Source organism: Dermacentor andersoni, chromosome 3 (assembly GCF_023375885.2).
Source record: "Dermacentor andersoni chromosome 3, qqDerAnde1_hic_scaffold, whole genome shotgun sequence".
Lineage (NCBI taxonomy): Eukaryota > Metazoa > Arthropoda > Arachnida > Ixodida > Ixodidae > Dermacentor > Dermacentor andersoni.
This window is the reverse complement of record NC_092816.1, coordinates 20945899-20964441: the sequence shown is the minus strand read 5'-3', so window position 1 is coordinate 20964441 and position 18543 is coordinate 20945899. Positions and strand designations below refer to the sequence as shown.

Sequence of the window (18543 nt, the reverse complement as noted above, 5' to 3'; positions counted from 1 at the left end):
TGCAGTGTTGCTGAATAGAACAATGTCATCGGCAAATCGAAGGTTGCTGAGATATTCGCCGTGGATCCTTAATCCTAAGCCTTCCCAGTTTAATAGCTCGAATACTTATTCCAAGCAGGCAGTGAATAGCATTGGAGAGACTGTCTCCCAGTCTTACCCCTTTCTTTATAGGTATCTTCCTACTTTTCTTTTGTAGAATTTGTGTAAAATCTTGTGTACACATTGATTACGTAATGCCTCTGACTGCTGGTACCTTTACTGAATCAAATGCTTTTTCGTAATCTATGAAAGCCATATAGAGAGGCTTATTGTACTCTGTGGTTTCCTCGATAACCGAATTAATGACATGGATGTAAAGTATCCCATCCTTAAGCCAGCCTCTTCCCTTGGTTGACTAAAGTCCAGTGTTGCCCTTATTCTATTGGAGATTATCTTGGTGAATATTTTATATAATACTGGGAGTAAGCTAATGGGCCTATAATTTTTCACTTCTGTAATGCCTCCCTTTTTGTGGATTAGTATAATGTTTGCATTCTTCCAGTTTTCTGGGACCCTTGCACTCGATAAACACTTCGTATAGAAAGTCGCCAGTTTTCTAAGCATTATGTATCCTCCATCTTTGGTTAAATCAACTGTTATTCCATCTTCTCCTGCCGCTCTTCCCCGTTTCATGTCTTGCAAGGCCCTTCTGACCTCATCACTAGTTATAGGAGGAGCTTCTGTATCCTGTTCATTACTGTTTCGAATGGAGTTATCCTGAATCCTCTGGGTACTCTACAGGTCAGTATAGAATTCTTCCACTGCTTTTACCATACCTTTGAGATTGCTGATGATATTACCCTGCTTATCTTTCAGTGCATACCTCTTGGTTTGTCCTATGCCAAGTTTCCGTCTCACTGACTTCAGGCTGTGTCCATTTCTTACGGTTTCTTCAGTCTTTCTCACATTATAATTTCAAATATCACTTATTTTCGCCTTGTTGATCTGTTTTGACATTTCCGCGAATTCTATCTCATCTCTTGAGTTGGACACTTCCATTCTTTGTTGTTTCTTTATAAGGTCCTTTGTTACTTGGGAGTATGATACTTGGGAGTAAGATATGGTAAATATCATACAAACAAGTCATTATGTGGGCTTGTGACGAGATTGATGAAATGTGAGTTAAAAGCGTCTGCTAATTGTTTGCCTGTGATAACTGTGTGACCCTGTAATATTTCGAGACATGACTGGCATGATTTATTTCGGTTTAAGAGTATATTTAACGTATGCCATAGTTTGTCTGCATCTGAAACGTTGATACCAGAAAATAGATTATTGAAATACTAGCCGTGTTTCGCATTTCGGATAAAACCTGCGACAGTGTTTCTAAATTTTTTTTTAATTCAACGAGGTCCTGTAGTTTTCTTGTTTGTGCAAATTTTACATACATGTACGTTTTCTTAGAGATCATCTTAACACACTCCTCCATAATCCATGGTTTGCATGCCTTTCTTGACTTCCTGATTCTCTTAAGTTTAAAACATTCTTTATAAACATTACTAAACATGGACATGAATGTATCATAAGCATTGTTTGCAGAATTGCAGTCAAACACCAGTTTCCAATCAATCAGAGAAAGTTTTTTTTTAAACTTTGCAAGTGTACTTTTGTTTATATCTACCAGATAAATTTCTGAAGTAGAAGCGTGTTTTCCTAATGAGGGAGCCTGCCAAAACATATTTATCAGGAGGTGGTCACTGAACGACGTATGAATAACACCGCTTTCAACATCTATGGATAACTGTGTTATAAACATGTCCATTAGGCTCTCAGATTGTGCCGTTGTGTGTTGGCTCGACAATTACATTAGAAAAATCATTTGATGCGAGCAATAAGGAAAGTTCTATAGCTGGGCCATCCTGAAGCAGCATATTTACGTTGTCTCCCCCCACAACACGCTTAAGTTGTTTGTCATTGGCATAGCCAATTAGTTTTGTGTGATAATCATTTTATTTATTTGCTAGTATTCCCCTTAGACACAGGAAATTACAGTCATCCTTCTGCAATAAAAGGGAACCGAATTCACTACGATGTTTGTTCTAAGATGTATGCTTGCAAGCCGATATAGCTGGCAAGCGGTATAGCTGGATATGTTGGAGTCTGTTCTTATCAGCAGTTCCATTTCTAGAAACAAAAGAAATCTGTCTAAGTTACCATTTGGTAAGCATTACATAACAGTGAACAAACAACTTATACTGTGCACCATTAAAGCTTCGTAGTTTGCATTTGAAGTGCTAAATTTTGCAGACATGTTTGTACGAAGGCTTTTTTCTATAAGGAGCAACACACCCCTCCACGTTTATGAGGCCTATTCAGGAAAAAACTTGAACAACCAGATACATTCACAACATTCATACATTCACGACTGCTCTACCACCATTACATGCTCAACGACATTACTCTAGGGCCAGCCTTGTGTATAAACGTTCGCAAAGAGTAGCACTTTATGAAGTCTGCTTCCACAGGTGTGCCTAACTAGGGAATGCACTTGTCATTGATGGATTTGCATAGATTTGGCTGTTTTCCTTCATACTGAGATATTTCAAGCAAAATATAGGTTTTGTTATTTAGCTGAAGATACAAATTACACTTACTGCAGGTGATTCAATTTTAGTCGATTATCTGTCTGGCAATCTGGGCAGTGCAGGGATGTGTATAGTTTTAGGGAGGACAGGTATTTTAAAGCTACCCTTTTATTTTCGAATAAAATTTGATAACATTTTACAAGTCTATTTAGTTCCTTGCAATTCTGAAAATGCAATTATTTTTTCTATAGGTTCATTATCTCACAAAATAATTTTCAATAACATCTCTTTTGTTTTGATAATATTTGACAAATAACTGTTGCACAAAAAAATACAGATGGAACATGGATAAATACTAGGAAGCATAAGGCACACAATGCGGCACAGGTGAAAAATTACCTACTCTACATGTTTTAAAATTCATATTACAGCTGAAATATTGACATGCGAGATAAGAAACTTGATAAGAGTCATTATTCTTTATGTGAAAGCACACTGAAATCCACTGTTCTGAACATGGATCTCCATTGGTCGCACAAAAGACAAATTTTGGAAACTTAAAGACAGAATTGTTTAAAATGAGTTCCTGACATTGTGGGCTTCAAACATTTAGCTTCATGCTGCAAAAATGATTGTTTTATATGCAGAAGGCGCTTTAGTATCGCTGTCACAAATGTGCTGAGTGAGCAAAATTAAGACCAGTTCGAAATATGCACACATACACACACAAAGCTTTAGTAGGTTCCAGGACTATAGATCAAATAGGAGAACACGAGGCACTCGCATGCAAGTGCTGTTATTGCGTCGACACAAGTGAAAAATTACCTGCTCTACACATTCTAAATTGATAGCACAGCTGATATATTGACATGCGAGATAAGCAACTTGATAAATTACGAGAATAATAGATGTAGATTCTGAAAATTCCATTGTTCAAAAAGTTTTTAGACTATTTTTTGACCTAAGGACCTGTCTCCCCTTAATCATAGTGATGGTGCATATTCTTTGTCTCGTGCAACTTATATGATGTACAGTATTTTCAAGTGCAGTTGCTTGGCTTTTGTGCTTCTGATGCCCTCTAACTTTTATATCATTGCTGTTAACTGCACATAAAACAGATTTACAGTATTTTAGCATAATATTCGTTGTGCCAACAGAACTCTTTATCCTACATATAGTAAAAGCTTATTAATTCGAATTCCGCAGGGATGCCATGAAAATTCAAATTATACAATATTCAAACTAATTAAAGTCGGAGAAAAAAATCGCTTGGTTAAGGTGTGTATATAGGCCTGAGCATGCGCGCACACATGGTCACATTAGTATGAACAACATCTATACTTCGAATGACTGGCGTGGAGAAAAAAAAATTCGGTGGAAAGTGAAGCATTGATTGTGATAGCAAATTAGTAGATAGCTATACCAAGTAAGGATAGTAGTTTTATCGGCCATATAAACTTGTAAACATTTGCTTACTAACTAAATTAACAATTATGGTGTCACACGCACAGGTAAACATGAACACATCTCACTTAATGACCACAGAAACTCGCTGAAAAATGCTGGAGTGAGGAATCGTGGCAGTATCAGCAAGCGAATTGACCTTTGTGCAGCTCTCGCTTCAACGCGAACAAAATTTAGAAAGCACATCTTATACGAAGCTACCAGCACTACACGCACTCTGCAAACATCGCAGATCGCTTTGAAGATGAGGCCCATGCGGGTGCCCACTTTGGCCATGTCGCAGACAGCTTTCAAGATAAGGCGCCTGGATGGCTGTGAAGTAAGCAGCAGCCGCTGGAGAAGAACGTCAGGAGAGGGCACAGAGGGCAACGACAGGAAAGGGAACGCATCCGCTTGCCTTCCTCGCTCGCGCATGCAAAGTTGAGCCGGTTTCGCCGGCTCACCCTCGCATGCTTTTGCTTGCACCTACAGCACAAAGAGCACAGCAACGATTTTATTGCCCTTGAGCTTTATACAGAACCTCACAGGAGAGAAGTGACCTGCAACAGAGGCATTGGCCATGCCATGGCCAGGCGCAAGCGCGTCTCTCTCCAGTCAGGCCGAAACAAAGGGTCGCAGATGAGAAAAGCAAAGCTGTGCTGCTCACGCAGCGATGCCAGCATCGCGAACGTGCTCCCACACACTAGCACTCTCCCCATCCACATTGGCGTGGAGTTCGAATTATCGGTGGCGGTGCGGATTTCAGCGTGAATCAGCGGGATGTGTTACATACGGCTTTCAATACATTACTGGATCCGCGGTGGCTTTGAATTATCCAAAATTTCGAATGAACGAGTTGTGAATTAACAAGCTTTTACTGTATGTAGATTTAGTTTTGTAGTAAATTTGTTAGGTTGTTTCAGCGCAGAGCGTGTTAGGGAAAGTTTTGATGCCATGTGCAGGGGACGAGTTCTCGGCTCTGTTCTTGGTGGAGCACAAGGCCTCGGTGGACCTGGCTGTGCCTTTGAAGAAAGAAACAGCCCTCCACATGGTTGCTGGACTTGAAGGCAGCCGCGAGTTAGCGGAAGGCATGGTTCGTGTGGCTGCCTGCCTTCTGAAGCATGGTGCAGACGTCAATGCCCAAGACAGCAATGGAAAGTGAGGAGAACCTCTGTTTGGGACTTTGGAGTGTTAAAACTCATGATCACAGTGGGTGCTGGGAACCCACACATGTAGTTAAAGAAAATCACTTTTAAATAATCTAGCCACTCTTATATTTTCTTCTCTCATCTAGAAAGCACTGAAAAAAATTTATTTTATTACTAATGCAGATGTTCTTTCACCATTTTAAGCAGTCATTATAAACAATACTGCCACTGCATTTTGTACCATAGAGATGGTAATACTACAGCTGCTTTGTGTCTTAGTGAACTGTGTATAATACCTACCTATGAAGAAAACAGAGCATGGGATTGGGAACGTTTTGACTCCTAGGTCAAGCTCCTTAGTTTTGATTTTGACAATGTGACTACAAGCAAGTTGTAGTTAGGCAGTTTTTAAGCTTATAATAAATTCAAGCACTGCACTGAAGCAGAATTAAGTGTTAAAAAAAATTCCTAAGCTTAAAGACACCTTTCAAAAAAATTGTTATTGCCTCTAAGAATTCGAAAGGTTCCTTTTTGTGGGCATTGTTAACAGTAAAATGCTGCCTCTACATTGGAATGGCATGTTGCTGAGAAGAGTTGCTTTTCAGCATAGACTCCTAACTGACATTGTACTAATGTTGTTCATACAGTACCCCTGTTCACCGAAGCATAGAGGCCAAGAATGTGGGTGTTTTCTGCCTGCTCCTTGAAAGTGCAGCTGTAAACCTGGAACTCCGAAACAACGAACAACACACACCGCTTGGCTTTGCGCTTCACTTTTGTGATGGCCCGTATGACAAGGAGAGCTTTGCAAGCCGGTTAGCAGACCGTGGAGCTAGCCTTGATGCTGTGAGCCGAATAACAGGTGACTTGGGGTTGTTTGCTCTTTGCATTTCTTGCTTGTATTCTATTTTAGTCCTCATTTCATGTCTCCCAAATCAAACCCTGCAGGTCATTCATATCTTGCATGTTATGATGATAACGTTAGCAAACATGTACTTGTTAGCAGAAGCTTTTCTTTGTTCTAAGGGCACTGAAGATGTGTACACATTTGTCTCAGGGGTATTTCCCACTTTCCTTGGAGGAGGAGGTGTACTACGCAGGAGGACTGACAAAATTTCTTGGCCCAGTAATCCTGCTAGTGTGTAACAACTATATTATTATTCAATGCAAGCTTGTTGCAAGCGCCAATCATGCAATGCAAGCACCAATTATGTCATTACAATCGCATGAAAAAACATGAAATATTGATCTGTTAGTTTGCCTGTTGCGTAGTGGCCTGGGATCCCACCATGCTGCTAAAGGCTGAATGCTATGAGCAGTCTCCTGTATTGCAAAATCAGTCCATCCCTTCCTCCCCACTTGGCATGGCATAATTCTCGGCGTGAGGGTTATCTCATGTATCTCGGTAATTTGGAGCGTGCCTATGAACTTCTTTCCCTGCTCGGCGGCTCCTATTCTTCAATGCGGTGAACATTAAAAAACCCCAGGCAGTCAAAATTAATATATTCATCCATTACAGCACCTCCCATAGCCCGTGTTGTATTGGGTCATTAAAATCCATAAATACAATCATTTCTTATTCCACATGAAGTGTGAGGAAGTGTAGAGAGCAATAAAAAAAAAGAATAATACTGTGAATTGATTTGGTAGCACTGAAGCACCGAAAGGCAATGTTGCATGAGTTGACTACACTGAGCTGGCACTTCATTTGTTTGTGACATTCAAACAACTGCAGTCACTGTGATGTTGCTTTAACTTACAATTTAACTCGGTATAAATATTCTTCTATAATCACTGCTTATATTGAGCTGGTTGCATTAAGAGATGGCAGTTATTTATGCTGTAGCAGCCTTGGCTTTGCTCAGTAACTGGGTCGGCATCTATCCACTGAAAAAAGAAAAAGAATGTGTGCGAGAGAAAATGTTCTGTACTCCTGTAAAGACAGTTAAATTACCTGTGATATATTTTGTGATCAGTCACTGATGCTGTTGCATTGGTTACTTGCATCTATTACAGGGGACTCCCAACTGCATCTTGTAGCTCGTGCTGGCAATGAAGATGCTGGAATCTTTCTTGCTGAACGGGGAGCGCAGTGCAATATAAGCAATAATAAGGTTAGTAGAAATAAAGTACGCTCGTTGAGCTTTGACCAACTCCTTGCACATGAGAATGCTGGTCCAAATAGTACTTGCATAGATGTAATGCAATTTTGTTGCTTGGAGACTGCAGATTAAAAAGTACTCTATTTGTAACTGTGGCATGGAGCCATTTTTCTGTTTACTGCACTGGGCTTTACCGCCAAGTGCATGAGTAATGGAAAGAAGTCAACCCTAAGGCTCACGATGCACTGCAAGTGAACTTCTGTGTAGACACTACAGGCAGAATACTGCTGTGCAGTGAAACGGACCAAGGGCCCGATTTTTCGTTAGGTTGCATCAGTCATAGTTGGCGAGAAGCTAATTAAAACAGGTGCATAGGTCAGACTACTTACAGATGCTCATTTACAAGCTATTTCTTACGGCATCTTGTTTATCTAACTTCTCAGCTGACCTTGCTGTACGTACAGCATCATGTCGTTTTATAATCATCATAAAGCTTTTTGTTATTTTTGTTGTTGTTCAAACCACTAAAGCTTTGTCCCTGCGCTATACGTGCAGTTACACTATATTTGTGCAAAGCAGGCAGTGGTGAGCAGACACATGCTCTGGTTGGCTAATTACATCAGTAATTCTTTGGTTCCTTTCTTCTGGCTGCACCACTAATAAACGTGGCATGTTGTGCCATGCAGGGAGAGACTCCACTGCACGCTGCATGCCAGGCTGGTTTGGCACGTCTAGTGCAAACTCTCTTGGAGCATGGCGCTGACCCAAACAAGCAGACACTGGGCTCTGCAGCAGATGATGACGACGCCCGCTACCTGGAAACACCACTACATCGTGCAGTGATCAACAAGCATGTTGAGGCTGTCCGCAGCATCCTTCGTCATAAAGGTACTAAATAGTTGGGCATGTTGGAAAAAACTCCCTTTTACAAGCAGGTTCTGCATGCTGTCCTTTCTTGTGCTTCTGCCTTTAAGCACTTGTGTCTGTTCGTACCTGCATAAGAAATGAAATTCTGCTGTTTTACTTCACATCATGAAATTGATGTGGTGTACATAGACAGCATTTGGTTGCTAAGTATAGGTGGCAGGGAAGGTCTTTTCATTATTGTTGTATCACATAGTTTTGTTAGCGACTGAACATTGTTATAGAGCATAGGTGCTTGTATATGTGTGCCCAACAAGCTACGTCCATTAACCTTCCAAATCTGAAAGTCATTTCCAACCAACATGCCATGCACAATTGACATTTTTGTGGTTTTCCAAAATACCTAAGAGTCCTTTCTGTGGGCAGTGTTCCTCCAGTCAACACTTGTCAGGTATCTTGGCAGTCCTTAAATGCCAGGTATTTAGTTTATTGCTGTCACTAGATGATCTCTAAACTGCACGTGCAGGTCAGGTTCTGTATTAACATGGTAGCGTGTATTCAGGCAAGGTTGTTTATATTGCACAATTGTAAAGCTTCTCAATGTTTGCACACAGACTTGGCAGTGAAGACACCTGGCGCAGGGCTGTTGATAGCCAATTTGAACCTGAAGAACTCCAAAGATGAAACAGCACTGAGCCTGTCCCTTGAGCTGGGCCTTCATGACATGGCGCGCGAGTTGCTTGCTACAGGAGCTAGCTTGGATGTGGTGGATGCCGAAGGCCTCTCTCTGCTGCATCGTGCCATCTTGCATCAGGACACTGCAGGCGCCATATTTCTCTTGGACCAGGTGTGTTGTGCATTTGAAACAAAGCGATCCCCGGGTAGCCATAGTTAATCCGGAGTCTCTCACTATAGCCTGCCTAATAATGATATCATTAATTTGGCATGTAAAAACTCCAGAATATTTAAAGCTTTTGAAGGATGGTAGTGCAACACTAGGTGTCGAGGCAGTCACTGGGCCCTGCACTGCTCGTCAGTAGTAGCAAAACTTGGGCTAGTTGATGTGGGTTTATTTCTTGTATAATGGAGGTACCTAAAGTAAAGAGTAATATGGACAAGAACAGCACTTGTTTGCCTTATCTGCTTCTTGTTTCTCATCCTTGCATTATGTGGTACCACTACACCATAAATGTGTCACATACAACCATTCTTTTGGCTGCGGTAGCCAGCTCAAAAATTGTAAGCAATTTAAACACACAGTAGGTATGCTAGCAGTGCGCAAATTTAGCCTTTAATGTGACTTTATGGCAAAGCGTGAAGCCTTGCTGTGAAGCTGCATCTCGAGTCTAAATTTCCGCATTGCCAGCACACTATTTGTGGCTGTTGTGGCCACAACGCAAAAGTCACACTGAGCGGCGGCAGTGCAGTAGCAAAGTCAGCGTTGACTCAGCATACAGAATAAGGCAGTGTCTGGGCCTTTACTTTGTGGCTGAATCACATTGTGAGGGTTTAATCATGGTTGTGTGCTGTTCTTTGCACTGGCTGCATGTGCAAATTTTTTTCCCAGGTTGTTTTTGTGAGTTGCAAAAACTGGTTATACTATGCTCAAAGATCAAAGATAAGGTTTATAGCACAACCAATTTGGAAAGTTTCTACACTCTTTGCCAGTCTCACAGAAGCATCCTTTAGCAGAAGCAGTGCGATTATTCTTTTGCTGCACTAAAATGAGTGTTCTGCCTGCTGGTGTAGATTTCATCCTTAGGAGCAGAAAAGGTGTTTGAATGTAAAAATGCTTTGCAAGCATTGAAGAGAGCTCTAAACAGAACTTCTAAATACCTGGAAAGTTAGTCCTGTCCATTGTTTCCAGTGCAATAACGGCTGCATATCATTATGTTCTCCATCATTTCACTTTGTATCCTTCAATTGTTTACTGAACTCACTGAGAGGACCTCTGTCAAATCTTTAGATGACGAGAAGTCTTGCTAAAAATTTAAGGAAGGCGAACATGGTTTTCAGGGTATGTGAATAGTAATTTTTGAGACCGAAGTGAATATGAATTGAATCGTGCCAAAAGCAAATCAAATATATTGAATACTTTTTGAATACTGTATTTACGAAATTATAACGTGCCCCCGCATGTGACGCGAACACAATTTTCATGGCAAAAAAATTATACAAACAAAAAAAGCAACGAAATCTTAAAACAGAATGTGTTTACGACATTTACTTACGTCAAAGAAAACTAAGGTTAAAGCTAGTTTTTCAAATATTTTACAATAAAGATGGAATTAATAAGGAAACTTATCTAGAGAAACTATTTTATATTTCCAAGCGCAGCGATCATATCCTAAACATATGTGGATACCGGGTCAGAACGTGCCTGTTCACTAGTTCGTTTTCCAATGTGCATAGCAGAATGGAACAAGCTGCCTGAAGAGCAAGTACGTTGCCAAAATGAAGAACTGTTTATATCCATGCTGTAATGCACACACCCCTCCCCCCACTTGGGCAATGCAGGGTCATTCTTGAATAAATAAAAAGAAAATAAAAGTGCACCTGAATGTAATATGTGCCCAATTTATAAAAGGAAAATGTAGCTTGTCCCTACGTTCGCTACCAGAAACAAACAAGACATGCAGAAGTCATCTTCACACATAGGAATTTGTTTAAATTAGCTTTCATAATGATAGCGGTGAGTCTTCATCACCATTTGCACTACATTAGCCACAGATATGAAGCACACATGGTGCTATTGTCGAGCAATCACTTTAGATATACAACTATGTTTTTCACAAGATTTTATGTGACTACATTGAACTTGTTGAAATGTGTGGCCGAGAGCCTTCCTGGCACTCTGCACATATAGCGAGCTTGGCGCAGCGCCGGAAACGCTGGTGGCCGTATATGCTCATGCCTCCTGTGCCGCGTCACGTGAAATCTTGCGAAAGTGAGGGTATCTCTCTCAAAGGGATCATGGTCAAGCACAAAATTAACCCACAGGAACCTTGAAGAAAGCGGTCTCTGCCACCATCATGTTATGGCAATGATGCTATGTCTGACGTCTCTGATGGTAGGCTGTTGCCAATGCGGTTTTGGTTTTGCACCTAATTGTAATGCTCAGGCAATGTGCTGACCCTTTTCTTTTTTCCGTAAAGAGGTGCTTTAGATTCGTGTAAATGTGATAGTTTTTAATAATGAACAGGCTTTAAATTAATTTCTGGGGTTTTATGTGCCAAAACAGTATGATTATGAGGCATGCCATAGTGGGGGACTCTGGATTAATTTTGACCACCTAGGTTTCTTTAACATGCACCCAATGCATTGGGCGCATGTCAGAATGCAACTGCTGTGGCTGGCATTCGATCTTGCGCCCTCAGGCTTACTTGCACAATGTCAAAGCCACTATGCCACCATGGTGGGCAGTGAACAGCCTTTCTCACCATTAATACAAGACAATGCTGACATCTCGGTATTCACTACATTAGGAAGTTTCAAATGTGCACATGATAAAGTATGCATTATCAACTGGTTTCCTTGGAGTATGCTTGGTCATGCATTATTAGAATGAAGCTTTAAACAGTAGTCGTGTGAGCACGTTAGCACTTATTCTATAGCTAGAAAGGTCTTTGCAGGTGGTACCACTATTACATATGAAATAATGCTGCAATACACTGTATTCGGAGAAATCCAAGAGAACATGCAGTTTCAGCATTGATAAATAGTACCAAACAACACCCATTACTAAATGTCGTAACTTAGCGCAATTTGAGTGTAAATCCTTGTGGTTTGGCTGCAAACATCTGGCTCCCAGAGTAGTGACACAGTGTGCTCTTACTCCCTTCCCATTCTTTATGTCCACTGTGGCAGGGGTGAAAGTAGCTTCACTTTTGCTTCAGTTTCATGATTGATTTTGCATCACTTGCAATGTGACATATTCATAAACTGTTCGAAAAATATTTGCTTTTGCAAATAGTGTCTTCGATTCAAGCACTGAATTGAATAGGACAATATTCAATGAATTATTCGAAAGTTACTAACACTTCCACATCCCTGCATAGGGTAGGTATGTACAGTCAAACCTCGATATTGTCACGTGGTAGTGACGTTAAAGAACACAGTAGCAATACTGTGAAAGACAAAACTAGCTTTTATTGGGCGAACCTGCGCCCACAAAACAGGCTACACTTAAAGCACAATGAGAGCGGCAAACACAGTCTGCAATCGTCAAAAATCTGATCAGCGGGTCAAGCATGTCGGCTTTTATACAGCAGTCGTCGAATGTTCCAGGCTAATTATTGGGACCCGCCATGCCTTCCACAAAGTTCTACACCATTCGCGTCATGCGATGAAATCAGATAACACAAGGTTCGGCGACAACAGACAGCGGATAGAAGCATCAATAACTTTCCAGAAACTTCGGATAACATTTCTTAGGCGGCGAAACATGGTCGCCCGATAAAGATAAGTACACGTGTCAATATATCAAACATGGATATATCGAATTATTGCGTATATTGGACACTTTCTATATCAACTGGAAAATTGCTTCATTTTTTATTTATTTCAAACGGGGCAGTTGTAAATGGATATATCAAACACTGCCACCCCAGACCACGTGCAGCTCTGGTGACAGGTGGCGAGCTTTTCTGCAACACCCTTGAAGATGGCGGTGGTGCGATGGGTGTAGCAGTGTTCGCATGCAGCTAGTTCAGCTGTTCGCACGCAGCTTGGCTAGTTCGACAACGTCAACGATGAATTGCATTTGTCACACTGGCTCCTTCTCAGTGCCGCGCTCTGCGCCTGCCACGCCTCACAGGGACTGGTAGTTTGCATCCATAAAGACGAGCGGCAGCATGCCCTCACTGAGCTCACTCATCGACACCGCGGCAGGCGCCACTTAATACTTTGTTATTGACAGTGTTTCAAAATGCTTTGATAGACAGTCGTGGAGATCGCAGCAGAAATAGCAGCCGAACGAAGACGCTGCCGAGGTTGATCCCGCATGCCCCGCTCCCGACTTCAACTGAGGCTGTAGCTGCTTTGGCCCTTCTACGCCGCTACTGCGGCACGATAAAAGGCACCAGCCTATCGCTTGTGGATCGTTTAGACTATGTTGAGGATTCCGTGTTTAAGCATGTGGCTGCCAATAAGAAGCAGGCTACACTGCTGCAGTACTTTCAGCCAAATAAATAAATACTTTGTGTGAAGCTTCAAGTGAGTATTTACTGCGCCACGATTGGGGCGCGATCAGGGAATGCTGTTTGGAGCGCGCGTTCGGTTGCACCACACGCGATTGGCCTAGGCCGCACAGGCTTTGCACGGCTGACGACGTCAGCATGGCCTAAGCTAATTGCATGCGGCGCAATCGACTGCACACTTCGAACAACGATCACCGATCGTGCCCTTGGTTCATTGATTGATTTGCAGAAGTTTTTTATGCGTTTTTTTTTATGTGATTTTATATATTGAATTCTGGCTATATCAAACTATTTCGCAATCACTGAGCTGTTTGATATATCGAAATTCGACTGTATTACAGGGAGCACCTGAAGTATCGTCATTGTAGGAAGAAATCCTGAGCTGAGAAAATAGAACTTGCATAAATGTAGCTCTTAGCAAATGTGCACATTTATGGTGTGCTATGAGCATCAGGGGAGATCATAACAAACTTTCCATTTCAGCCAATTCAAGTTTAGGTAAATCAGCCTTACAATGCATGTTTATTTGGGTAGGGGCACGTAGCTGCAGCAGGCAGGTACATGCGTTTCCCTCACAGCAGTACACAAAAATGCAGGTCCTATCGGCTCTGATAAGGAATCTAAAGTGCAGGGGAACTGTAAGGAAGATTAAGACCCAGCTCAAAAGGGTAAGGCACATATAAAAGCAGAGTACAGAGCTGCATTGGTTGCTTTGTTGTCTGTCACGTGAAAATAAGCACAGAGGAATCTCATTGGGCTGATTTAACGCTTTTGAAGAAGGTACGACAAAGAACTAGAAGGGATAGACATCTTGTGAAGCAAATGTTTCTGGTCTCTTGCTTGTTGTCTCATGAGGAAGTGTTTGTTATTCAAACGTATTGCTGCTCATTTTGTAGTTGTTTCAATGTGCTAGTGTTGCATGATATGTGCTGATCGGCTGAACTATTAGTCCAGTATGCAAAACATTTTTGTACAGATAATTTGGAGCACAATGATAAAGAGCCTTCCGCTACAGGCTCTCTCACAGCCCCATCATTCAAACATCTCTCAGTCTGAGGTGCAGTATTAGCAATACCATGGTGTTAATACACATTTGTGGTGCTACATTTCCGTCAGTGCTTTACAATGGCGGAACAGCCATTTGACCTCTCGGCACAGATTGCGGCACAGGCAGAAAGCCGATTTGGCATAGCAATAAGTGCCTTTGGCACAGTGTTGCACATAGATCTAGACGCAATATGGTCTCAGTAACAACTAAAATGGTCAACAAATATAGCACAGCCAGCTTTGTGTATCAATGTGGCATTCGTGATAAAAATTACTAGTCGAGTTTCACAAGAATGTTTAATATAATTTGTCTCGCTGTGTGCATATTGCAGTACAAAGCCACTTCTACAATTTCGATTTGTAGCAGGCGTTTGCATGTTCGCTGCACTTCAAGCGAAAAAAAAAAATTAGATTGCAGCACAAGGACGTGTAAGGCAGACCACACACTATAGGATGTGCACGACTAAACCAAAATTACAGTGAAAATATCCAGTGGCTTGACTGAGTATCTCCTGCATAACTGTGCATTGGGTCATACATAAGCTTCTTAATTAAAACCATGGAGTCTACTCTTCTGATCGTGCACTGCTGCAAGGAATGTCCTCACTAATGGGAAATTATTAGCCAGCGGTTACTAACCACCCTGTCTTTCCTCTTTTTGCTCCTCCTCTTCGTATTCAGCGGTTTGAGTATGCACAACTACAAGGCATGTTTATGGTGGCTCCGTCAACAACTATGCTATACAATGTGCAAATGAACGTTATCTGTAACTGCTCTTTCATCCGACAGCCTCTTTGAGTGTACTCAGCGTTACAGTAACTCGATGAATGCTAGAATGCGAAATTGCACCACAAAGAGCACAAACAAGACTGCACAGTGGCATAAGATTAGAACTTCCGCCAGAGAGCTATGCAATAAAAGAGCAAAAAAAAAAGCAAATGGAGAACTGGTGGCACTGGCTATAACTGCGGCTATGGCCACTTTGTACACTTTCACAGGGATGATGATGATAGCACTCTTTAGGTTTTGGTTTCAGTTTTACTAACAAGGCAGCTTTTGTTTTTTTGGAGCAGGATGGCGCGAAGGCCTGCCCTCAGCACAATTGGCACATTAAATTAAATTATGGGGTTTTACGTACCAAAACCACTTTCTGATTATGAGGCACGCCGTAGTGGGGGACTCCGGAAATTTCGACCACCTGGGGTTCTTTAATGTGCACCTAAATCTAAGTACACGGGTGTTTTCGCATTTCGCCCCCATCGAAATGCGGCCGCCGTGGCCGGGATTCGATCCCGCGACCTCGTGCTCAGCAGCCCAACACCATAGCAACTGAGCAACCACGGCGGGTAATTGGCACATTAGTACAGCTGTTCCACCACTGTAGCTTAGAAAACTTGTCCGGTTTATGTCATGTTGACGTGTACCAGCTGTGTTTGTGGTTACTCTTCATGTTGTCTTAGCAGCATTACCTGGTATCTATAAAGTATCCATAAATAATATCTGCACAGGGGGCTGACCTCAACCTGCGCACTCAGGACGGGGAGAGTCCACTTCAGCTTGCCATCAAACGCCACCTACCGGCAGTGGTCAAGGCATTGTGTGAGCGAGGTGCTGATATGACTATAACAGATGAAGCCAGTAGCTGCAAGAGTGCTCTCTGGCTTGCCTTAGAAGGTGGCCAGGAAGATGTTGCCTCCGTCCTTGTGAGTACGGCTTAGTTCACAACTGGCATGCATTTTTCTATTACAGCAAGCACACTGAAGTGCCTGTGCTGAATGAGCTATTAAGTACGACCAAATTTGCTTTGTGTGTATTACATGCTGACAGAAAACTTTAGTTCCTATCCAGGGCATGAGTTTAAAACATATGCCACATCCAAGACTGCATTCCAATTCTCATCCAAATGAAAACAATTGTTGAAGAGTGCTGTTTGATTGATTTATGCAGAGAATTAGCACAGCCTGTTCACATGTGACAATAAGTGCAGAAAACGAGCTTCATGAACAGCTATTCCTTTATGCAGTCAAAACAATTTCATCATTATTTTCACTCTTGTAGCTCCTGCACAAACCATAACAAGTCTGCTTTCTGATGCCAGTGCAACACTTGATGCAGATCAGTTTTGCAAGTGTGCTTAACACTGACCATATTATAGGTCACAAGTTGCATAACTTCTATTGATGGTGAATGCATTGACACATTCATGTTGCAATTGAACTTACTCTTCTGCTTTTACTGCTTAAGGGGGGACATGGGGATCAAAGCAAACTTCTTTATTTACCAGCCGATTTTGATGAAATTTTGCACAGGTGTTAATAACATCACATAAACAAAACTGTGAAAATATGGCTGCAATATCTGAAGTACTTTTTTGTTTACAAAATTTTTCTGCTTTCATTTTTGCAAAATGCCTGCACACCTGTATATTGATATTAGGAGTTCAAGCAAACATTGATAGCACTCCTATATGTATCCTCCACACAGTGACATTCCTATAATTTTTTTAGCCTAGCAGATTTTTTTTATATTCTCATTCCTTGGTAGCTACTTCAGTTGCATGAAAATCTCGACTGTGAAAACAAAAGATAACAAATTATTGAAGCAACTATTTTGAAAACAAAACATGTCACTGTGTGCAGTGATGCACAATGAGTGTAACAAAACAAACGGTGTAAAAATATTCATAACAGTGGCTGAGATATTGGCTTTGCAAGTTGACCTTGGTGGTAGAAAAAAGTTTTGAGAAAAAGGCGTTCGAAGTTTTGAGCCATGTTTATTCGAGTAGAAACCACCGGCCTTGTAGGTGCAGGTGTCAGGTTGATCTCTTGGCTTCTTGGATCTTTTATGCTTGCTTTCATGTGCTTTTTGTGCCCTCTTCTTGCTCAAGGCATCTTTCTCAGCCGCTCGACTCGCTTGAGTCCGTCACCACCGAGCATGCTCCTCCCGCCGTAAACCCTATCTTCCGTTCGGTTGCCGGCACAGAACCAAGTGACGCGCGGACAGTGGCGGCGGTCATATTCAATACCTCTGACAAGATGAATTGTGACTCAAGATGCGACTGTATGGTGCGACCGTTGCTGATGCACGGTTCGTTTTCACGGCCGGCAGACGCACGCGCTTGGACCGCACTTTCGTCGTTCATCTCGGTGACGGCGGTGGCACAATCGGGGTACGTCGCGGAGTATTTACGGGACGTCGCAGGCCCGGAAGCATCGGAAACGGCCGTTATTAGTTCGGTATCATCACCATTGGAGCTCAAGGCTGCAACAGCCTGCGAACTGCCCGGCAATGCGTCGACAGTCTCTCTTGCAAGCTAGCGCGCGGACACATCTCTGCTAGGACTACTTATCGTTCGGATGTTCGGCGGCTTGCGCTTGCGGCTGCCGAAGCGGTGCTTGGTCGCGTATTTCGTCGTCCACGTCCGCCCAGTCATGCTCGAAACCACAAAATGAAATAGAAAACTCAAATCGGAATAAAGCGATGAAGCGGCGGTGTACCTCGAATATCTAACACGTAAACAAAGGCGCAGCAGCCAGCGCGCGAAGAAACGGGAGAAGCAGACGCCGCAGCAGCTCGCTTCCAGACCCGGCCAATGGGGCGGCTCATAGAACGCACGTGACGGAGCAAGCCAATCGGCGGCCGTAACAAGCAGCTCCGCGACCTTCAGACTTTTTATGTTTTTATGCTTGCTCTTCTCTCTCTCAGGAAATGAAAGAGGGGCGTCAAAAGGCGAAGAGGCGCGCTTTTCAACGGTACCAGCATGGCCGCGCCGCGTACTGCCGTTCCGGAGCTAGGGGCGCTCGAAAACCGCGACTTTTCCACCGATTTTCACGAAATTTTCGCTGTATTGCCTGGTGTATATATTTATTTATGGTACTTAGCAGTCGTTTTCAGCGGAAATACTTGGAAAACTTATAGAAAAGGGGTCAAAGATTCGGAATCTGCAACTTTCTAAAAAGTGATTTTTGGGTCGTTTTTCCATAGTTGATCCCCGCGTCCCCCCTTAATGCAGTCACTGTGCTCCAAAGGTTCCCAAAATATTCGGATTAATATTGTGTACACAATAGCAGAGATAACTAGTGCAGTGTAATACAAAGGGAGAAATTTTTCCTCATCTTTACTTTATACAGGTTAATCACTGTGCAATTTTAGTAAGTTCTTTTTTATTCAGCAGCAT

At 42.3% G+C, this 18543-nt stretch overlaps 1 protein-coding gene across 1 annotated transcript in view; it reads left to right on the top strand.

The window, feature by feature from the left end:
* LOC126519291 (rabankyrin-5) overlaps positions 1 to 18543 on the top strand; it is a 61947-nt gene that overhangs the window by 18473 nt on the left and 24931 nt on the right. Inside the window, exons 8-13 of the mRNA XM_050168924.3 lie at positions 4970 to 5165; positions 5803 to 6017; positions 7172 to 7269; positions 7944 to 8145; positions 8736 to 8968; positions 15875 to 16069. Of these exons, the coding sequence (XP_050024881.1) occupies positions 4970 to 5165; positions 5803 to 6017; positions 7172 to 7269; positions 7944 to 8145; positions 8736 to 8968; positions 15875 to 16069 (1139 nt within the window). The remainder of the gene's footprint in view (positions 1 to 4969; positions 5166 to 5802; positions 6018 to 7171; positions 7270 to 7943; positions 8146 to 8735; positions 8969 to 15874; positions 16070 to 18543) is intronic.